Source organism: Lonchura striata, chromosome 5 (genome assembly GCF_046129695.1).
Source record: "Lonchura striata isolate bLonStr1 chromosome 5, bLonStr1.mat, whole genome shotgun sequence".
NCBI lineage: Eukaryota > Metazoa > Chordata > Aves > Passeriformes > Estrildidae > Lonchura > Lonchura striata.
The window spans coordinates 58,262,326-58,285,207 of NC_134607.1; the positions used below are offsets into that span (position 1 = coordinate 58,262,326).

At 47.8% G+C, this 22,882-nt stretch overlaps 2 protein-coding genes across 2 annotated transcripts in view; both read right to left on the reverse strand.

Annotated features, from left to right (window-relative positions):
• Position 1: 1 nt before the first annotated feature.
• CCDC134 (coiled-coil domain containing 134) lies at positions 2–7,759 on the reverse strand. The gene is made up of 7 exons (XM_021552691.2): positions 7,682–7,759; positions 3,585–3,702; positions 2,669–2,790; positions 2,406–2,490; positions 1,991–2,172; positions 1,708–1,779; positions 2–1,339 (listed from the first exon to the last, which is right to left on the reverse strand). Exons 2-7 carry the CDS (start codon positions 3,685–3,687, stop codon positions 1,214–1,216), a joined length of 690 nt encoding a protein of 229 aa, XP_021408366.1. The 5' UTR covers positions 3,688–3,702; positions 7,682–7,759; the 3' UTR covers positions 2–1,213.
• A 378-nt stretch (positions 7,760–8,137) lies between these two features.
• MEI1 (meiotic double-stranded break formation protein 1) overlaps positions 8,138–22,882 on the reverse strand; it is a 38,547-nt gene continuing 23,802 nt past the window's right edge. The window contains exons 21-31 of the mRNA XM_077783622.1: positions 21,498–21,663; positions 19,380–19,484; positions 17,594–17,704; positions 16,862–17,043; positions 14,363–14,444; positions 13,702–13,907; positions 12,920–13,001; positions 10,831–10,937; positions 9,882–10,013; positions 9,612–9,721; positions 8,138–8,365 (exon numbers count right to left, since the gene is read on the reverse strand). Of these exons, the coding sequence (XP_077639748.1) occupies positions 8,320–8,365; positions 9,612–9,721; positions 9,882–10,013; positions 10,831–10,937; positions 12,920–13,001; positions 13,702–13,907; positions 14,363–14,444; positions 16,862–17,043; positions 17,594–17,704; positions 19,380–19,484; positions 21,498–21,663 (1,329 nt within the window). The 3' untranslated portion in view covers positions 8,138–8,319. The remainder of the gene's footprint in view (positions 8,366–9,611; positions 9,722–9,881; positions 10,014–10,830; positions 10,938–12,919; positions 13,002–13,701; positions 13,908–14,362; positions 14,445–16,861; positions 17,044–17,593; positions 17,705–19,379; positions 19,485–21,497; positions 21,664–22,882) is intronic.

Genomic DNA, 22,882 nt, shown 5'->3' on the forward strand with positions numbered 1-22,882 from the left:
ATTCTTCTACTTAAAAAAAATAATAAAGTTAATTTTATTCAAGAAAAACCAACTGCGCCCATTGCCACCCCCTCTCCTCAATGGAGGGACTTGGCTCTGCTGTTAAAAAACCCGGGATGTTTCCCTTTCCTCAAAGGCTGTGATGCTGCCAGCCTGACACAGCAAACCAGCTCCTTGGGAAAGCAAGAGCCTGCTCTGGTGCGAGGCCATCAGCATAGGTGACAAATCACAGGGTGGCTGTGTCGGGTCGTGCTCTGTTCCCCATGGCAGCTGACACCTGGTGGAGGGTCGCAGCCACTCAAGTTGGCTCCCTCCCTATTTTGGCCATGCTATCACCACATGCCCTCATCTGGCTGCCCCCTGACAAGGGGCTTTGGGGGCTCATTTAGAGAGGATGAGCCCCAAAGAGAAGGGATGGCTGCAGGACAGGCTCTCAGTGGCTCAGGGCTGGCTCCCCAGCCTCTTCAGCATCAGCATTGCTTGCACTACAGCCACCCACTGGCTGCAAAGAGGCCAAGTACCAAAATTCCTCCAAACTGTCCAAAAATTCACCGGGCATTTGCCTCTCTGTGGGAATGACTTGCGGAGGCCCCAACATGCCATCAGCCAGGAACAGCTGCCATTGACATTTTCAACTACGTTGGACAATGAAACACATGTTGCTCGGTGAAACAGCCGCTGGGAAAAGGGAAGGTCTGATCTGGCAGAGGTAGCAGCTGTGCAGAGACCAGGTAGAACCCAGTGGGGGGTGCCAATGAGATCACTCGTTTAACGAAACAAAAAGCAAAACTGAGAGAAGCAGCATTGCTCATGAGGCTGTTTGGTGTGATGCACGCCCCAGCCCACCCGTGTTGGAGGAGGCATCTTCAGTGTGGGGTGTGCTGCAGTGAGGAGGGTTCCCTGGGCTCCACCAGAGATGTGTCCCCCACACCCTACTTCCCCACAGGCAGCAACACCCTGACCAGGGGATGGCTCCAGTGTTGTCCTGTCTGTGCTTTACCTCTGCAGAAGGGGTATCTCACTTTAGCCCCTTCGGGGCAACTAGCACCACCACGCAACCTTCACTGAACAGAAACAAAAGGCAACAAAACAAAACCCACAGCACAAATGGAAAGGGAATGGCCAGGCACCGGCCCAAAGCTGCCAAAAAGGGAGCAAGCCACTCTGTGTCTCAGTGGTGTCACCTCCACTGCAAGGCACAAGTCCCAGCATGCTACAGCTCCGACTGTGAGCGGGAGATGCGTGGGCCCTTGCGGATCTCCTTCCGCTTCTCTTCCTTCTTCCTCCTCTTCTCCTCATCCCGCAGCGCCTTCTGAAAGGTGTCAGCACTGGGGAAAAACTGTGGGTTGATAGCAAAGGGTCAGCACGGGGCAGTGCCCACAGCCTCCCAGAGGCACAGCCCCTCCAAACACACCAAAGCTAGTCCACAAGCCTCACAGTCCAGGGAGCTTTGAGCATGGATGCAGCACGAGGCAGACAGAGGCCAACCACGAGGCAGGTGGCTACAGAAGGGAGGAGAGGGCACCAGGTGCCCAAAGTAGAGCACAGATGGGGAATTCAGTGTTTGTGTTTCAGCCATGCTTATTCAGTGACAGGGTCTTTTGGCCATTTCCCACAGGCCTCCCATTCCATTCCCCAGCCAGCTGCCTGGAGCTGTAACACAGATGGGGAGGCCCACAAGACAAGTTGGCACGGTTGCCATCTTACCTCTGACTGGTCCGTTTTAAAGGGATTGCGGTAATCGGGCGATTTCTCACTGATTCCTAGCTCCTGAGCCATCTGCAAAGCAAAGGGGAAACCTCACTGGGGAGTGGTGCCTCCCACTTGCATCCTCTCTTCCACCAGTCCCATCTGTGCTCTTCCCCCATCCCTCAGCTCAAGGACAGCCCCCAGACATGTGGGGTCCCTGCCTTCCTTTTACCCCAAAACCCTCACCTCCCCCAGCCTAGCAGCAGAGAGGGGTCACGGCACGGGGGACGAAGAGCCATACCAGCCGCAGGACCTGGGAGTGGGGTCCCTGCTCGAACACACCCGTCAGGTTGCAGAAGCCGATGCCCCAGCGGATGAGGCTGTTCCAGTTGGAGTTGCGGTCGAAGTAATGGTGCACAATCTTGGGGAAGCGCAGGACGACGTCCCCGAAGAAGGCAGTGTTCTCCACCACGTGAGAATATGCTGTGGGGACAGCCACCAGCTCCATCAGCAGAGACTGAGGGCAAACCAATAGGCTCCCCAGCATGAAGTGGTCAGAGAGGCAGCAATACGGTCCCCAGCAGACAGGGACCAGCCCTGGTCTGGACTGGATACATAGGGGTTTTGTACCTACCCCATACTGATCCCAGGAAGAATGTCTGTGGTGCACCAGAGCACCAGAAAAAGGAGAGGGGTAAAAACTAGAGAGGACATACCATCCTTTATCTTCTCATCCTGAGGGAAGGGCCCATCAGGAGGCACATCAGCAGCTATGAGGACAGCACGGGAGTCCTCCAGCACCTGCCAAAGTCCTTGGTTACTGCTTTGTCCTGGAGGTGCTGCCACAGCTGCCCCACTTTGAAACCCCATGGAATCCTTCCTTCAGGTCCAAAAGCTCACCTGCCACACACTCCACAGAAGCCCCCAACCCTTCCCATTTCTGCCCACCCATGTGGGCTCAGAGTGCACTGTGGCTTACTTTGAAGAGTCCCTTGAGCATGATGTCAATGATTTTGTACTGCTGGTTGACGTCATTGAGCTCAATCAAGTTCTTCAGAGCATTCATCTGGTCCTTGCGCTTCACCTCAAACAGCTTCTTATCTGCACTGCTGTCAAGGGCACTGTTGACACTCTCCCACCACACTGTTGCTCTCCCCCTCCTCCCCAGGGCCCCTGGCACCATCCCAGGCCCCCCAGTTCTCCATGAGGTGTCTGAGGGGCAGAACCTGAGCCAGGATAAAACACAGATTTCCAGTGAACCCCTTGCCCAAACACCCCAGCAGGGCCTTTAACAATGCTGAGACCTTGTGGGGAGCTTTCTACTTGCCAGTCTCTGCTCTGGCTGATGGGCTGGAGGAGGAACATCAACTGGCACCTTCCCCATGTGTCTCCACATATTCATTTTTTCATACTTTGCCTGTTTACCAGGAGATGTGTGCTAAGAAGGGCTTGCATTAGCTCACCTCCTCACAGGCAAAAAGTGCCTGTAGCACAGAGGAGACTAAAATGCCACAAGCAGAAGAATCCCCTTCCACCATCCCAGTTGGTGACCCCAGAGCACTGAGATGTGCAGGTGTGTTCTGCCTTCTGGCTGACCATGCCACTTCCAAGAGCAGACTGGAAATGTGCACAACGGAGCAGAAAGAACACCAGGCATCACTGCCATTTCTATTCCTGCACCAAGCCAGGCACTTGGTTAGCAAGCCCAGGAGCTTGGCTAAAGCCCAACTATAGAAGGACAAAGCAGCAACTTCCCAGTGCTTCTGGATCCTCTCTTTTCTACTTCCTTGTGCCCCTTTCCATGGTCTCTGACCTCTTCCTTGTGCATGTGCTCCCTCCAGCCTTTGTAGCCACTAGTGCGTATGTGGTAATGGGTGGCAGGCTGCAGAGGATACAGATTTCCAAGCCAGAGTCTACTCTCTGTTTCTCCAGGTCTGTGAAGCTGCCCTGGGACAGCAGCAAGGCCAGTAGAAAGGGGCAGATGATGAGAAAATCCATGTTGGCCTTTGCAGCCTGGAAGAAAACAGACCAACAAAACCAATGATCAGTGAGGAGACTTATCAAAATGAGAAGTCACAAAGCCACCTGGAACTGATGGCACACTGCTCTTGGCACCAGGGTCCTTGCCCACCTCTCCCTTGTCCCCATGAGGGATCTAGTGGCCAGAGCAGAGACACATGGTGATGCTGCAGCCAGCTTGCTCTCCCCTGCAAGTGAAGCCCTGGTCTCCCTCTTCTCTCTGCCTGTCTGCACTGCCAGCCCCAGGCATCTGACCCAGCACTGACCCAATAGAAAATTTAAGACCTACCCCTTTTTCCAAAAATAACAGCTAGGTTTTTGCTGGGTTTGTGAGGCAGAGCAGCCCAACAACCACAACAGAAGGTCTGGAAGGAAGAGAAGGATCACTGAGGGATTGAAGTCTATCTCTCCTTCAAGTCCCAACACAACCAGTTCAGTGACCTCCACTCAGCACTTGGGGTATTGGTACCTGGACTCTTTCCTTAACTACAAGTTGGGTGCCACCTGCAGGTCCCACACCAAGAAACAGTTGGGTGACCTGGTGGTAACTTCCCCCCACTTCCAAACAAGTCCTTTCCCAGGCAGCATCTGAGGCTTTGCAGGGATGCTCTTGGGCAGAACTGCTCCTGACCACAAAGGTCCCTCAGACAAAGTCAATGGCTGGAGGAAAAGGTCCTTGAAAATTAGGATCCTCTTGGACAGTCTATACCTGGAAAAGGAGAGCAACAGCTCAGTCCCCAGGCAGCAGAACTCAGGGTGGTCTGTCCTCAGGCAGAAGGTTTTCATGGAGGTGAGCACAGGCCACTGGCAATTACAAAAGCAACAGCTCCTTCAGAGGCATCTGACCCACCTCCTGCCCCCAAAGGACAAGCAGATGTGTAAGGCCACCAGAGCCGACCTCACCCTATGACCCACTGAGTCCAAGTTTGCCTGCCCAAACCTGTCTCTGTAATGCCCTAACACTGAAACAAAAACAAATCCCTTCTTGTTCTTTTCTTGTTGCTTTTCTTTTTTTAAACAAATACAATTTCAACTCCAAGCCCATGAAAGAGGTAAAGCAGGCACCAGCAGTTCTCCCAGCCCTGCAAGGATCAGCAGCAGCTCCCACCATGTACCTCCTGCCGAGGTCAAGCCAAGCATCTTCACACCCCTGGCAAAGGCAGGAGAACAGTGTCAGACAAACATGAGAAACCCTATGAAATACTTTGCTGTTGTGCTTTGGAACAGACCAGAGTAAATACAACCAGCATTATTGATGAAGACATGGCTGCCCCTGGTGTAGGCTCAGCAATGTGCCCCATGTTTCTGTTCTGACACAGTGCAGAGCCAGGACAGCAGCAGAAATCCCCATGCCAAGTTTGGGGTCTGTCCCCTTTTCCCACTGTGGTGTGAGGCTTAAGCCATATTCCAGCCATCCTGAATGCCACAAAGCACACCAACAAGCCAAGGCTGTAAAGAAAATTCTCCAGCCCAGGCAAACAGATGTTCTGTTGGACCTACCAGCCTGGTCAGCTTCCAAGAGACTGCTTCACCCTGCCAAAAACCATAACCCAAGGACCCAGGGCCTGGCTCAGTGAGGTGGCACAGGTCTCCCCTCTGCAGAGCACCCCAGCTGCTCACTACCTCCCAGGCTCTCAGGGAGGAGGAAGTGCAGCAATGCAAAAGCACAATGAGCGACTCCCCTGGGACGAGGCTCTTCTTTGCCCCTCAGATCACACATACCATCATAAGGATTGGCTGGCTATTTGCCATGCTCATGGAGAACTGGAAAGAGAAACTGGAGATAGCCAGTGGCCTCCAAACCAGGTTGGAAGGCAAAGAGCAGAACACAACAGCTCTGCCATGCTGTCTGTGGCAGTCCCAGCATGCCTGGTTAGGACAGGGGCTTCAGTATCCCCCATTTCCAACACTGGAGTTGGGTGGCCATAGGATGTTCCACAGGTGCAAGAGGGGGGAAGATGAGCTGCAAAAAACCCTGTTCCAGGCAGCAGCAGAGCAAAGCACAGCTCTTGGCTGAAACAGCTGCCAACCAGGCGGCTGCTGCAGCACAAGGGCCACCAGCCTGCCTGGCTGCTTCCGAGTCCCGCAACGGTGATGGGCTTCATCAGAGACACAACAGCAGATGCAGGGGTAGGGATGGTCAATGTATTCAGATCCTCCTACACCAGTCCTAAAGATTGTCCCATGGGACAGGTCAGAAGTAGAGGACTGGAGAACCACATCATACTGGAACCCCATCACCTTTTAATCTGATCTGATGGCACTCATTCTCACATCAGAGCTATTTATTTGCTATTGTCCATCAGGGCTGAAACATGCTGGTGAAAATGAAGAATGAAGCAGGGCCCTGTTGTTTCTCTCACCCACAAGGAACTCAGGGCTGCTGATGCCATGTAGGACCACCTCAGATTTCTTTCCTTTCACTGCCCTGGCAATTTCACCCCATTTTAACAGCAGAGGACATTCCTTCCTCTCCAGGCCACACTATGTAACAGCAGAGATGGCAAAGCTCCTTGCAGATGTTCCTCCCCACAAACTCTCTCTCATGTCTTCACACCCGCTGAGGGATGAGATGAGACACAAACACTGCAGAGCTGCTCCTCTCTTCCCTCCCTGCTCCTCCCTCAATTGATTTCTGCCAGAGACAGCTCAGCTTGATGTTCCCAGAGCGGTCCAGGGAACCAGGGCCTGGCCTGATGCTACAGATGGAAAGGAGTTTCCACCAACATCACCTTGCAGCCCTGGCCAGCTGGCTGTTTCAGCAGCAAGCCCACCAGTCTGTCTCACTGTCTACCAACCTCTTAATTTAGATGTGTTTTTCCAAAGACATGACAACAGATGCCATGTAATAGATGGTTAGTCCTTCCCATTAAAATGTTTTCAATTACTATATAAATTTTCCTGCAGGAGCCCCATCTGAACCAAGCATCCCTGAGATTTATTCACTTAATGAGCTTGCAAGGCAGAGCCACGCTGCAATGATGTGGTTCCCAGGAGAAACTTTTGCATGACCCCCCTACTTCTCTTCTGCAGGCACTGAAATGTACGGGGGAAAGCATCATCCTTCACCAGGAGCATGCTGTGGCAAAACAAGGAATGAAAACTCCCTACCCCATTAATCCATTCCTGAGGTGCTCCTCCAACAACCAGATGAGGATTAATCTTTTGTTACAGGTGAACCAAAAGCTTCAGAAGTGAAACACCTCTGCTCAGACTCCTCTAGGAGGACATACCTATATGGGGTTTACGGGACCAGCTGCTCCAGTTGAAACAGTACTGGCCATTTACACCTGCTCGTCTCCAAAGTCTCCCAACCACTAAGCCCAGAAGGTCGCCTACCACACGGTTTGGCAGCCCCGATTAGGAAATCGCGGCTGTGATTTCCAGCAGGAATGGGTCCATTCCAGCCCACCCTCGTGCCTCCCGTCGTGCCGGAGGGGTTCAAGAAGCACCCTGTGGGGCTCGGGCGGCCGCTGGCACAGGAGATGAGGATTCTCCCGCAAGCTCCGCTGAAAGTAAAGGCGATCACACGAGGACGGTGGAAAGGGGACTAGCCGAACCTACCCCGGCCGCGCTGCGGGAAACCCACCCGGAGCCGTGTCAAGTGGACGTAGCAGGCGGCACAGGGCAGGATGCGAACCCTCGAGGGGGCCGGTCCGCTCCTCCCGCGGCTCCAGCGCGGGGCGAGCCGGCGGCGATGGCAGGCAGAGCCCGTCGGGCACAGCCCTTTAACCCAGGGTGCAGAGGGGTGCTCCGGGGCCGCACTGCCCGCCCCGCTCATAGGCCATCCCGGCTGCCCCGGCGGGGGCCCATCCCGGGTCTCGCCCAGGGAACACCGGGCACCTCTGCCCCGTCCCCCGGTGCCCCGGGAGCGGCCCCAGGGCTGCTCCCGCCATTCCCTCCTGCCCCGCCACGGCCCCGCCGGGCCTCCCGGGGCGGGGATGGCTCCCGGGCGGCGCGGCCGGTCCCCCACCTGCGGGCCGGTGCCGGTGCCCGGCCGGCGCTCACGCCCGCCGCGCTGCCATGCTGCTGCTGCTGCTGCCGCCGCCGCTCCGCCCCGCTGTGTCACTTCCTGAGCCCCCGCCCCGCCCCGGCCACGCACCGGCTGGCACTTGGAGGGTCTGGAGGCAGCAGGACAGCGGCGGCCAGGGCTGTAGTCGAAGGGGTCACTCGTGTCCTGGAAAAAGCCTCCTCATCCCTAAGAGACACGTAGTGTATCTGCTTCCCCGGCGATCCTGGCTGAGCCCCCGCCGCGCCTTCCAGCCCAGAGCAAAGGGACCACCCTTCAGCCCCGTGAACCAAGGGGAGTGAGCAGAGCACCTCTTCCACAGCATCCCTGTACGACATCGTTTCCCCAGGCAGGTCTGTATTTTGATAGATGACCGGCATCAACCAAGCCTTATCCCGCACAGAAGGGGAAACTGAGCCATTCCAGTAACAGAACTTTTTAATTTCAACAAACCTTTTTCTCAAAATGAGCAACAAGTAACTTCCTTTGTCCAACTTCTCCCTACTACTCACTGGGAATTAATGGCAGGATGGGATCCAGGATGGGGTCTCCTGCTACATTCTTGCTTTGTTCCTCTGCTCTTTGCACTGTATCTTCTCATTTCAATCTCCAATGTGTGAGAGGGACACTGCCACACTTCCCAGACATCTGTCATTTACAGCATGAATGGAAACCAAAGGAAAGGCATGCACACTACGGGAACTCCCACATTTGATGTATCACTGACAGGAAGTTTGCACTGCTAAACCAACCCTCCCCAAGCCATGGAACCTCACTCCCAACATATGTGAGAAACATCTGTGTAGGTAAACACGAAGAAAAGTCAAAGCTCCATTTTGACCAGTGGATTTTGTCTTCTGTGTCCATGACTATCTTATTCATATAGCCCCACTGCTGCACTTCAAGTGCATCTAAAATCCTTCCTAACCCCCAAAATTTGAAGGTTTCTTAATATATTAAATAAGTCAGAAATTAAAAGTAACTTCAGGAATGTAACAAAAACTCCCATCCAAATTCCTTCATCCCTGTACAGGAAAGGGACTTCATGGCCTCCACCAGGACAACTTTCCCTCTGAGTGTCCCACAACAGAGCAGTACTATCACATTGCGGGTAAGCATGTGGACAAACTGCTCCTGACAGGACAAACACCTCATCTACCACGTACCCTACACATGGCTGATGATAGTGCCCTACAGTAAAGGAAGTCCCCACACCCACAGGAAATCACCGCCACACGTCTGAGGAAATGAAGTGTGATGAAAACAGGAAGGCAAAAAAAAGCTTGAGAAAAAAACAAATACTGCATCAGGTTCCCTCTTTTTCCACAAGGCATCTGGGAGTGGCCTTTGCCTCCATTGCCAGAGAAGAGGATTTAGATTGCAGTAGAAGACTCTAGGGCCAAACAGAATAAAATCTGGTAATTCCACTCAGTGGTTCCCAAATGCTCTGTGCATTTGGAAAGTGCCTGAGTCATATTTGAGTTTCCACTACTTCATGGACATACTGGCACTAGGTGGCACGCAAACAGAGATTAACTCATTGCTCATCCTCCAGGGAAATCAATACAGGGATTGTTACTGCTTTGAAGTCAGAGGCTCCCAAGCCTGCTACCCTTTCATCAGACCACCTCTGCTTTATAGATGAATGCAAGCCCAGCACACAGAGCCTTCTTTAATCCCAATTGTCTCCTCATGTCCAAGATGTCCCAAGATTAGGACATGATGAAATCTTTCATCCCACAATTAGCCAAGTGTAGAGTTTTTCAATATTGTTTCAATTTTCAGAGTTTTTCAATTTTTTTTCCCTTCAGCTGGAACAAGAGAAGAAGCAGCAAATTCAGTATCCTTTCTAGCTCTTTTACACTTGCCACACACATTAGCTATCAAAGGATACACAATGTTCTGATGCTTTACACACATAGTACTCTGTCCCAAGAGGCGATCCAGCAAGGTCTGAATGATCCCTGACTGTTCTGGCTCCACCTGGTAATGACTATTTTGAATCTGAGGGGTCAGAAAAAAAGAATGATTTTCAGAACAACATAAAACTGTTGGCTTGTTCCTTCTACTCCCTCCCTCATCTCCACACAGACCAATGAGATCTTCAAAGGCCAAAGCAAACACCTAGAGATTCCTGTTTTCCTAAGAGTCACTGCTCTCTTACCTGAGAAAGAAAGAGGTGAAGAGCATGAGACGTGGCCTCAGGCAGCTCTGCTATATTGGCTTCTGCTGCCTCCTGAATAATCTGGCTAATTTCTTTTTGAGAAATAATATTGCTGCTCTGATATCTCACAAACTTGAACAAAGGAAAAAATAGAGACATTAAACAGTAGAAGACCCACAGAGCACAACAATGACTCATCATTTGCAAAGACCTCTTCTGTGCACCATTACTGCAGCACCTTAACCACAGGCCTGATTTTTATACCACTTCTAATGGAACCAGTACAAGTATCTATGTTGATGGTGCTCTGATTCATAGCCACACTTATTTTGGTTGAAGCTGGGAAGGAACTAAAATAAATGAGGTAGCCTTTTAAAACTGAAATAACAGCAAATACTCACAGACCCATCTTATATTTTGAGGGGGAAGGTTCACTTTAATAACTCCTTCATCTCATTCACTGCCATGAGGGCTATATATCCAGTATTTATACTGGGTAGGATCACATTCCCCCTCTAGCCCACGGACCCCACATACAGCAGGGTAGAATATTGCATTAACTCCTTGCCCTGAAAAGTCAGGTCTGTAAGGTCAAGATGGTAGACAAGCTGCGATGCCAAGCAGCCAACTTGCTCCCTGACTGGTAACAGCAGTTGCATGTTCTCTGCAAGTTTCCCCTCTCCTCCCCAGGGATCCTAGATGATATAAATAAATGTTACCAATATCAGAAGAACAGGAGGTGCTCACTAACAGCAGCCAGTTTCTGCAGGGTGTGGAAGTTCACTTGAAAGTATCACTATTAATATAGGGCAGGAATACAGTCCCAGGCAAAGCCACAGCAGTATCAGAGACTGTGCTGCATAGCAGGTTAACTACCAATAACCGGCCCATGTGCGTTGTACCAACGTATTGGGAAAGATGGGGAACAGCCCACCCTTCTGCTGCTCACCAAAGTCATCATTCTGAGAACTTCTGGCTGCAGAAAGGACTTCTGGCCCCCACTGAGTAGTGTGAAGAGCAGGAATCGGTGCCATGGCTGTGAAGCAACATGCAGAGCTGGAAGAGAAGGAGAAGCCAATCAAAGACAGCTGAAAAACTGCCAAAGTGACAGGCTGAACCCAGCTAAGGACAGTCTTCAATACTGACCCCAACTTTTCTCTCCCAGACCCCACACTGTGAACCACTAAGGGGATATTTTGCACTGTTCTTACTTGCTTTTCCATCTGTCACTCTCTGGGCAAGAGTTCAGTCAAGAGGACAAAAGCTTAATAGCTTTTTAAAGCAGAAAATACATATTGTCCGTCTTTGTGCTGGTACAGGAAGAGAAACCTTCTCCTGGGGTATATGTCATAAAACAGTGAGAGAATATCTTTAGCCTAGGGTTTTAAAAATAATACCAGTTTCAATATGAGGACATCTCTCCTGACCTCAGTTTTTATTTAGCTGCAGAATACCCTTTGGGTAATGAAGAAAGCCCTATAACAGAAGCTGAACAAACTGAGGCTGGACCTGCATCAGACAGTGGACTATGGGGACCAGCCAGGCTGATGGTAGCAATGCAGTGAGTAGAGAAAATGTTCTTACTAAAGAATATACACAATAACATAACATGTATTAGGTAAGACCATAAGGCTATGATGGCATGAAGTCTTTCACTGAATGCTTAAATTAAAACAATATTACCTTATATTTATTACAGGTTAGGAGCATGAGATGGACAAATAAATCAACTGATATAACTTGTTATACTATAGCAACTCAGAGTATTGAAAAGGTCTCTTTTCCACTGGCAGTCACATAACCTCCCTATTGCTACTACAAGAATTTTTCCTATAGGAAAACAACACTGAAAAATAACGTAAAATATTTTGGGGATATCTTTTATCTGGGGAAAATGAGAAAGGACTAGCACTGTGCATGAGCCTGCACATTTGGAAATATCTCTGGACAAAAAGAGGGTTTTAGAAAGCCTCAAGTGAGTCAACTCCTAGAGGCAGAGGCCAGGACAGACTCTTTCCAGTCTTCTTGCATTTTTAAGCCAAATAAAGCTATGACGGTCATTCTGCTTGGAATAAAGAGACTCCTGTTATTGCTGTTATGACCTTCAGCACCACAGCAGCCAAAGTGACAGGTTCAGCTGTTCCTGCAGCAGCATTTCATTAGTTTAATCCCAAATCAGCAGAGCCTCCCCATAACGTTTTTTTTATTATTATTATTCAGCCTTTTATAAGCCTCCCTTCAGCTACTGACTGTCATTCATCTGCAGTATTACATCTTTATCCAGCCACTTCCTCTCTCCCACCAGTGTCCCTTTTGCCTGGTGTTCATTCAGTCCATTCCCTTCTCTATTAGTGTTTAAACAACTGCAGCAAACAGGTCAGGGTACAGAGAACCTCCTGGTTTAAGAACAGAGCCAGCACCTGGACTTTGTTGCAGGAGGCTGACAATAAGCAGAAGGGTCTATTCTTCCCCTCCAACTGTACAATGCAGTCACATTATGTTATACTGAAAACATTGGTATATATTAGGTCTGACATGTACTCTGGAAACCAAGGTCCGAACTCACCCCCTGAAATCCAGAATTTCCATCTTCCATTCCCTAAGGCTGCCTAGTATCCTGATCTCCCTTCCCTTCCTTCAAGGCCAAACAATGACCAACACTGCCTTTTTGTAAGACACATCATATTCAGAGCCTCCATCCCATATGCTTATGGTCTAAAGGTTTGATACAATTGGCCTGAAGGTCAAAGACAATTCCTATACTCCTTCCATTCCCAAACCTTTCCCTGTTACAGGGTTGGAGAACTACTTTTTGCCTTTTGGAAAGCACCTTGGTGTCGAGAGCCAAAGTGAAGGTTCATGCCTGTAGGGGAGCATTCCCACAAAGCATTAATATTAACTTTAGGCACTCAAATATTTTTTCTTGTTTGGCATAAACTGATTACACATTTTCTCTAGAGTGCTACTGGATAGAGAATAAAGAGCTTAAAATCCCTGCAGGAGGGGAACTAGGAGAAGAAAGAGCATGAAAACTTTACCAACATCCTGGTTCTTCACATACAGGTATTCCACTAAGGTTTCTAGGCAGGCAACCACTGCCTGAGAGAGCGGCAAGTCTTTCTGGAACAGCAAGAAAAAAAAAGTCAACAGCTATTGCAAGAAGAAATTTCATGAAGTGTCAGGATCAGAAGAGTATGCAGCACAGGAAAATAACACCTTTCATCTCCTTCAAGGAATGCAGTGTGCTGCAAATTATCTGTCACATCAAGAAGCCAGACAGAGGTACGACTACTTCTTTTGAGACTAAAAATAGTAAGTAACAGCCTCCAAAGAATAAAGATAGGAACCCAACACAGTTTAAGAGTTAAACTCATGTACTACCCCTGGAGTCCAGCATCACTTGAGCAAGTTAAAGGTATGCTAATGCACTCACTACCCCCAAAAGCACCTTATCAGGGACATGGGGGATGGACTGGGATTTGTTATACATTTCCCACATCTGTCCCTATGGATGTGGCATCCCTGCAGAGAAAGAGATGGGAAGACAGAAATTGTCATTAGTACACAGAATTTCAGCTACCCAGTTGAGCAGCAGGGAGCACCGCATAGCTTGATTTACCTTCTTTCTCACTGCACTGTGCTGCAGCAAGAGCATTTTCCCTCCTCCTCATCACAGGTCTGTAAGGGGTGGAAAATGCAGGGAGAAGGCAAAAAAAGCAGGCAGCCCCTTTGATTCTGCAGCAGGGTGGTTTATCCTCAGGTTAATGTTCCTGCTTGAAGCCCAACATTACTGCTTTTTCAAAAGTCATATTTTATATACCTGCAACTGGACATGCACCAGAAGGTTCTGCAGACTGACAACAAGAGAGAAGACCTGCTGCATGGCAAGGGGGTGCAAGGCACTGTCCTGCAGTGATGATGGCTGTGGTTGAGTAGCACTTGGGGCTGTGTTTTGGCCAGCTATCACCAGCAGGGAGGAGGAGAAGTTCTGTCGCAGAACAGCTCTCAGGAACTGCATGATGCTCACTAGACAGGAAGATGCTTATTAGTGTGTGTCAGTGTTTTTCTCTGCTCTACCTTGTGTGTCGGTGCCTGTACAATAGCATGGGAGAGGGTGACGAGACAAAATGTGAGCTTAATAGCCCACCAGAGTTGCCTGGCAGCTGCTGACAGCTGTAAAGAGGAATGGCAACATGAGTTTCTTTGCTCTTCTTCCTTGAGACACTAACACAGTTCACAGTCAGTTCTAGATGTCACTACCAACCTCCAAAGATCTGTCCAAACACAGAAGAACTACAGAACTTCCCCTTTGTCCCTTCTCACCACCAGTTACACATTTACAAAATCATATGGACCAAAGTTTCCAGATTACCTCTAGCACCCCCACCACCCCAATCCACAGTCACCAGTCCTCCCTTGTTGCTTGTATCATGGTACTAGTGGCTGTTTCCAGACTAAGCCCCCTAACAGATGCAAAATACCTAACAGCAGGACTGGCTTCTTATTCCTGAAGATGACTGCATTCACGACTTCTGTAAGGTCTACAGAGAGGGTTTGGTGAACCTAGAAGAGAATTAAATAGAAGAAAAAAAGTGGTGCTGGTTTGGAACAGCTAGAAGGCTCCATTATGTACTTCTAGTTCTTAGACAGAACCCTATGATGACCACTGAAAACCGAGGGAACAGCAACAGGGTTTCAGGAGGCTGACACAGAAGGGAGAGTTACATCATTGGACCCTTATGTTTCACTCACCACTAGTCTGAGCTGCACAGCTTCCAACCACAGTCTTGTTCTCACTGCTCCCTGCAGGACCTCTGGCATGTGGCTGCCAGCCTGCCAAGTATATGAAATGGCAGAAACAGCCACCACCAAGGTGCCTCTATCTTAGCCACAGAGCCAGGCAGCAAGACTGAGGAGCCAGGCAGTCAAAAACCAGCAGTGGCCAGAAGCTGCCCTTGTCTGCTGGAGCTAGGGCCTGCCAAGAGCCCAGGAATAAGAACTATTGCATGGGTGAAAGTGGCAGAGGAGTTTAGGGACTTGGGAACTAAGCGAAACAGGAAAGGTCAGCTTGAGAGGGAAATCTGCAATACATTGTTTCCTTCAAAGAACAGCCATTCAAGAGCAAGGGCATGAAGCCTCAGAGAACACCAGAAGGGTTTGAACTCCTCAACAAGACAGAGAGTTGATATAGGAAGGCAGGCATAAGGATCACAGGGCTGATTCCTTTAAATACTCTCTGAAGAGAGAAATATTCCACAGAGAACTACAAGTAGCTCCTGCAACATGGTGGCAGTGGCTACTCATCTTAGAGCTGACAAGCCAAAGTATCTAATAGCCTGCCATCCATGAGCCCTGTTTATTCACAGGGTAAAGCCAGCAGTAACACAGTTAAAATGTAAGTTGGCTATGGCCAGACAAATCCTCACTATTAACATCAGCCTGAGATGAATGTGGCCATTTCTTGAAGCCACTGCTCTCCTCTAAAAAACTGCAGGCTCAGGGAGACAGCCCGTCATCAGGTCACATTCACAGCCACAAAGTTGCTCTTATGAGAGTCTCCAGGATACTTTGTTCAGCTCTAGCTACACTGAACAGCAGAAAGAAGCAAAAGTGACTCTTCTGCTTCTTCCCCTTCAGCAGAAGATTAGAAACACTGACAATTAGAAATGCTGAAGATTAGAAACATTGAAGCAGTCTTGAACCATTTCCACTTCCCAGCTGTATCTGTAGTTTCTCTCCTCATCTCTGATGCAAAAACATTTCTGAGTTGTATATCATAGCAAGTCAAGCCAGTGGTATTGATAAAACCAAGCAACAGCCTTATAAGCTGCTAAATGATTGTACTTCAAGGATCAATACAAGCTGAGAGCATCACTCCCAGAAGATGAAGCTCAATACTTGACATTTGACACTAGAACATCATTTGGGAACTGGCACAGCACCAGACACAGCCCTGACTGAGAAACTGAGAAGGCACGCTGTACTTAGCAGCTCACAGAGCAGGACCAGGCTGCATTCCCACAGCTGACAGTCTGTACAAGTATCATGCTCTAAGCCCTAAGCAGAGGTTGCGGGCTGACAAAGTAATGGGTGAAAACTTGGTCTGGGCTGGTCTTCTGGAATAATCTTCCCTAAGCATTAGAAATCCAACTCTTGCTTTTCTGTGCACATGTATCCATGTCCTTAATGTGATTTTATCATCTGTAAACAGCTGTACCAACTCCCAGACAGCATACTCTGCTGGGCATAACTGCAACAGCAGAGCTCACAACTCATGACATCCTCTCTGATATTTCCAGAGATATTTCCAAATGTGCAGAGCCAATCATAACTCCATATCAAGAGAGGTCTGGGTAGATACTTCAAAAGGAAGTATTTTCCTTTGTATTTGCATTGGAAAATGCTTCCTTCAAAGTTGTAATTCCATTAATAGCTGACAACTCCAGTTTAGATGTCTTATTAGACTGCAAAGCACCAAATACAATGACAGCTGCCCACATTCGTAAGAGCTTGCTAATATTGAACACTTACTTGCCAATAATAGGTTCTATTCCACTATTGATCATTTTAGTAACAAAAAAAGCTGTTTACAACATGGGCGTTGTGCCTTTCACCCCCCAGTCTTCCCTTGAAAAAGGTTTTAAAATGTATTTTGCTCTGTCCTGAAGAGGAAAGTGATTTAGATCAGGGAGGCTGGGAATGCACTTCTTCCTACAGGATTTGCGCCCCTCTAACTCTTGAATGATTTGTGTCTCAGACCTTCAGGGACATGCTAGCTTCCAGTCCTGCTGGAGAGGTGCAGCAGGGAATAACTTAACTTGTGGACAATAACAAAAGAGAAATCAACACAATCAGATTACAGGCCAAAGCAAAATACTTTCATATATATATATATATATATATATATATATATATATACACACATATTTATTTTTAAGGTTTATCCATGTGCTGACTCTGAACACTAGAGTGGTTCTAACCTCAGTATTGTAGCGATGCTGATAAAGCAAAAGGGATGCTACCAACAGCCATCCAGAGCACAGCAAGGCATCCTCAGATGACAGGCAGGCAGGTCTGGAAGGAGAGGACCACAGCCAGGTGCATTCCAAAACCTTCTGCAGGAGTTCTAGCAAGGACACATTGGAGAGCAGCACAGCCACTGCTGCATGAGAGAAACAATCAGAGAGGGTGATGGGATGGCACAGGTTAAACCAGCTTGACAAGCACAACAGAAGTGCAGAGCACATCCCTGCTTCAGCAAGGTAGCCCAGCTGCCACAGCTCATCTGAATAAGGCTGTCCAGCTACTCATCTCCCAGAGCAGAAGCAACTGCTCAGCCAGCTAATCAGCTAACAACACAATAGGAAAGTCAGTTAGAGCTTTTCCCTAGTATTGCTTAATTTTTTTTTTTAACTATGACAATAGCAGGATATTTCAAGCTAGGCTGAAAAGGCCCATTGCTGTGTTTATGAATAAGAAAAATACAGTGATTCTGTTTTTCAGCAGCCAATTCTTGAATCATCAGAAGGCAACAAAACCAAACTCCTCAACCTAAAAAATCTCATCCAAAATACAAAATGGTCTTTAATTATAATGCTGTGTCTGGATGGGGAAACATCCACTTTATCTGCTAAAACAGTTAGAATACAGTCTGATTGTTAAGCTACAATGACACTGAATTTAACTTAGCAATCAATACAATCTTCCCTCACCTCTCTGTTGACTGCAAGGTGTTGTCTGATGAAGGCTCCAGTACAGAAAATTCAAGGATGGCTGCAGGAGGTCAGTGTCCCTTGGCTTGCATTTCCCACAGAGATTACAGACTAGAAACAGAAGGACAGGTGTAACAAGGACACCAACTTAACAGAGCACCTCAGCAAATGAAAGAAGTCACTCAGTGGGGAGGGAATTCAAACAAAGTGAAAATAAACAGAGCATAGCACAGACAAAGCTACAGTGTTTGCTTTAGACAGGACAGTGCACTGGAGGATGAGTACAAAGTGGGGAGGGGAATTGAAGAAGGTGCATTAGAGTGCATATATCACATCAGGCAGTAATGAATCCTAGAGCAACAGACTTTAGGTTATCTGTTTCCACAGTGAAAAAAACTGCAGTGTGAGTTATCTGTTTCCACAATGTGAGTTTGATTCTAGTACTAGAGCAAGTATAAACAACAATGTGACTGTCTCTCTCATGGTGACCAAACTGGGGAAAGTCATGGAGAACTGTGTTCCTCCATTCTCACCAACTTTGCTCACACTAGGAGTAAAATGTCATATTTGTTGTAACCACCAAACACTTACCAATAATGTTTAGTAAGAGTTAGGGAGGGAAACCCAGGACTGCAGGACTCAGTAAAACTGCCATCAGAGATCTTTTGGAGAGCTTACAATTTGAGTAAGCAATTCTCAAAAAACATGCACCATGCCCTTCCATCTAATAAGCCTCATTAGAGAAGAGTGTCTTGCATATCCACCCCTAGAGAACACAGTCTGGAGGCCAAGGGGCAAATAAACAGGGTGGCTGAGGTAGGGAGAGAGTTGTGCAGAAAAATACAAAGCAAAAAGCAAGAGCAAAGAGGCTTGTGACTCCTGGGAGAAGCTGAGCTGTGTTCTAAAATCACAGCAGCTAAAAAGGCTGGCATCAAGAGGGCATGGTTCTTCCACACCCCCAGTTCCCACAGCTGATGACTGTCTGAGAAACACTGCTTCTTTACAAGGCCAACACAGGCAGACCTGAGGTATGAAACATTTCAAACTGAAGGGGATAGTCCTTCAAAGTCTGCTGGAGAAACCAATTTGTCAGAGCAGGGAAGAGATGAGAGGATGGATCAGCAGAATTTTCCTCCTAGTATCTATTCTTTTTTCACAGCCTATATGAACCTCCAACGGCCAAGTAAGAAGGCAGAAGTCACCAAGTAAGGATTGCCAGACAAGGTAGTAGGTTATGGTATGGCAAACAAACACAGCCTGCTCTTCTATCTTTGGGATAGAGTGGGCAAGCCCTGCAGATGGTTGGGGGCCATATTCTCTGGATTCACATTCCAAGGAAAGCCCATTTTCACTAGACTGCTGTTTTCTCATAGCTGATTAACAGAACAAGACTGTGGCCTGAATCCCAGAAGACTGTTATAGCAAGAATGGACAGGAAAGGGTGATTCAGGAAGCACACCAGCCATGCAGTCATGTGCCAAACCAACAACAGTCACTGACCCCAAAATCATGTCATGGTCAGGGGAATACTTTGGCCACCTTGTGAGGTTTCAGACAAAAAAAAAAAAGTGTTGTAAAAGCAAGAGGAAGAGAACCTGGGTCTTGTTAATTGAATTAGTTACCACAACTCTTTACAAGGCTCTGGCTATGAAAGCATCTCAAAGCAAACATTAATATAATGCAAGGTCAATCTTCTCTCAAAAGACAAAGAGCAAACCCCTAATCCTATTATTACAAATACTATTAACAAATACTTTCCTGGGAGAAGATGGATGCACATACTCACCCTGGTGAAGCAGCTTGAAGTCTGTGCTGTCCAGCTCCCTTATGCCCTTGCTTCGCAGCTGCACCAGGAAAAGAAGGTTCAGCAAAATAGGCAGGTTCCTGTTAGCTAAGAAGGACACAGACAGCTTAGCTTGTCAGTGAACTCCAAACTGTTGTACCTTAAAGCGTGCCAGGAATTGTTAATTTTCTGGCTCCAGAATAAGGACACACACATAGAGCCCCAACTTCATTCTCATCTCTACAGTCCCCTCTGGATCAGGTCCCCTTTCTGTCACTCTGGCTTGGCCCGAGTCACACCTGAATCATGCCAACACCATTTTAGGAGCAACTAAAGAAGGGGGGAAAAAAGGCTAGGGTCATTCACACCCATCATGAGCTATGCAGGGAGCATGTTCCTTACACTTTGAAAATGATACTGCTAATAAACTAGAAGTCATTAGCCCTTTCTAGTCAGCTCCCTTCCTGCCCACTTGACCATCACTGCTACACTTTTGACAGCAGCCCAGCTGCACAGCATTTGTTCTCTTCCATCTTGTGAGGCTGGAAAAATTCCATCCATTCTATCCCATAAGGAAGGGCAGAGACAGAAGTGAGAACCCCACACAGCAGGCCTGTATGTAAGGAAAATGGGGCTACCTAGACCACCAACACTCCAGGGCAATTCTCTCCCTACTATTCACTTTTTTGCAGTGCTGTAAAGGGTTAAAGGTTTTGTATTGTATACCGCCATACCTACAGCAAGCAACTATCTGTTGCTCCAGTGAACATTTTCACAAAGGCTCTAGAGTCTTCACTTTTGAGGACGAAACATTTATGGGTGTCTTTAATGTTAACATATTCCTGATGGAGTCCCACTGTTGGGCCTCTTTCTTGTCTAAAATCAGTCTACTGTTTGAATAGGGATGCAGGACTGGACTTAACTACCCTAGACCTCACAGAGAGCTGTCTGTGTGCTGGGAGAAAAGGAAGTCTGTCTCCAGAGTACATCTGGTGTTTGACTTTATGGATGGGTTGCCAGGATATCACTTAACAAGTTCAAGATGCAGTACAAAGAAGAGCTATGTGTATTAGCAGCAGCAGAAGGGCTGAAATCTTGCAAAAGCTCCTATAGCTCGGTGTCCTACCTCCATCACCAGTGAGTGGTTTGGAGGAATACATCTGACTCCCTACAGGAAATGGATACTTTGCCTCCCCACAGTTCCTGGCACCCCTAGATTAGCAGCAAAAGGACACACAAGTTCAAATGTGCACAACTCCAAACAAGATCAGATCTAGCAAACCTTGTAGCCGCATGCTCTATCATGCTCCTGCTTTTGATGCCCCTCCTCCAGACTACTGACTTTGCTGGAGGTAAGGCAAAAACGCTTTCCTGCTTGTTATCTCCATCCCAACTGCTGCACAAAAAAAACACTTGAAACATAGGAAAGCTGTTAAAAGCATCAGTGGCCCCCTCAGGAACAAGTAGAAGTTGTGCTAACTCCCAATCCTAAAGGAGCCAAGGACATCCTAGTGCTGCTCCCTCTTTCAGTTCAAGCTCACAGAACGGTTTGCATAGCACCTTTCTCGGGTACCCCAACAGATGGGGTAGTAAAGAAAATAGGGATTTCCCCAGTCACAGCCTTGCTCCCTTTGAGAGATTTAACAGTTATAAGATCTGGTGATACCACAGTCCCAGTTTGGCGATCAATATAATGAATTATTCAATCCTTGCTCCTGGTTTCCGTGTCCTGGGAACTGTGTATACTCAGGCACATCCAGCTGTTTCACACAAAGAACAGGCAAAAAGGAGGACATCTTTCAGCCACCACTTGGGCCCCTATTCAAGCAGGAAGATTTACCAGCACAGATCTCCATTTCAACACTGACATCAGCATAAAAGAACCTTGCCTTGGTTTAGCAATCACAGTTTGAATCCAGAGCAACCTAAATGAGAAAAAAGGCTCTCACTTCAAAATGAATCTCTGAAAAAGGGAACTAAATTAGTACAGTTCTGTCCATAAATTTCCTTATGCAGGTAAGTACTGAAGCTACATCAGCAGTCCAAAACCACTTTATCCCAGACTGTGTCCCTACAGCTAGTTAATCTTACAGCAAGACCAAGTCAGAGAGGTGAGGTCACCTTGTAGGGTGGCTGAGCTGCTCTCTACCAGAAGCTGCTGCAGAATCTGTAAAAATCGGCTCCGAAGCAGATCACAGACAAGAACATCCTCATTTCTTTCCAGAAAGGTCCTTAGAGTCATCAACACCTTCCAAGCCACTTCCACAGAGCTTGAGCAGACCAGGTCCTGCACAGGAAGAAACAAACACATTACCTTTCTACTCAGATTAGGTAGAAGCCACCGCTATTTAATACCATTATGCTAATCTGGTGCCTTGGGAAACAGCCTAATAAAGCACTATTAAGTATGTCCTCATTAAATAGAGAACTGAATAAAGCAGAAGGACTCATGTCTGTTAGGCACCTCTGAGTAAAATCCCATTTAAAGAATGATTTGGCTCTGTAAGTGTAAGGGTATCATACATTTAAGGTCACAGTTTTAGACAAGGGAGACCTAAACAAGAGAACAGAATCTCTGGCACCTCTGCTCTCCTTGTTTTTTGAAAAATCAGCTTGCACATTAAAGATGCTTGTCTAAAATCAAGCTTATGAGTCAGTTCATAGTTCCTAACTTTCAAAAGGCTGGCAGCCTTGTATATGCAGTAGTAACATAACTAAACTGCATGAAACATATATAAGCTGGGCAAGCAATCGATCACAGGAAGGGGAGAGTCATGTACAAAGTTCACAAGCCTGCCGCTTGACTACAGGGCTCTGTCTGGAGTCTCTGAGCTGAATCCCAAGCCAGTAGGCTTAACTTGGGCATAGTCTTCATGTTGAGGTACATAACATCAAATTCGCTTGCACAGCACGTACAGGAGGCAGTTGTTTAAATATCAGACAGAAAATGCCTGGTAGTGCTGATATAATATGACCATCTCAACACATATTAGGTCAGCACAACCTTTCTTCTCTTCCAGCAGTAGTCCTGGCTACTGCATTGCAACGGTAGAGTTGAAGAGGTAAACAGGAAACTGGTCTCAGCAACTGAGCCTACAGCCTGCCTGGACAGCTTGCTGCCTCTCCCAGCTGCCTTCCCCTATCACACAGCAGTTATGCATCCAGATGCCCATGATGCAGAGAAAATGGCTGTGGGACCCCATACCCAAGGAAAGCAAATAAGCTAAGAACATGCTGGCTGTGCCAGAAAAAGCTCTAGTTCTGAGCTGAATTCCTGCCTCTAGCAGAGACTTTCATAAATAAAGGGCTGGGAGATGTCTGCACAATCATCTCTGCTATCTCTGCTGACATAGATCTGCTTCATATGACATTCAGGATTGTAATCTAACGTCTCTGTTCTCTGAGAGAACACCTCAGACCTGGAACATGGAGAAGGCAAGTCAGACAGCATGTCATCATGACTACATTCACATCCAGACGAACACACAGAGCACAAAATAACATGA

Excerpts from the sequence above, each read along its gene's own strand:
- CCDC134 (XM_021552691.2), bottom strand. The coding sequence starts at position 3,687 with ATGGATTTTCTCATCATCTGCCCCTTTCTACTGGCCTTGCTGCTGTCC. Across the intron at positions 2,791-3,584 it reads AGACTCTGGCTTGGAAATCT|ATAAGAAGCTGTTTGAGGTG; the intron begins GTATCCTCTGCA and ends ACAGCAGTGCAG. Across the intron at positions 1,780-1,990 it reads ACTCCCAGGTCCTGCGGCTG|ATGGCTCAGGAGCTAGGAAT; the intron begins GTATGGCTCTTC and ends TTTGCTTTGCAG.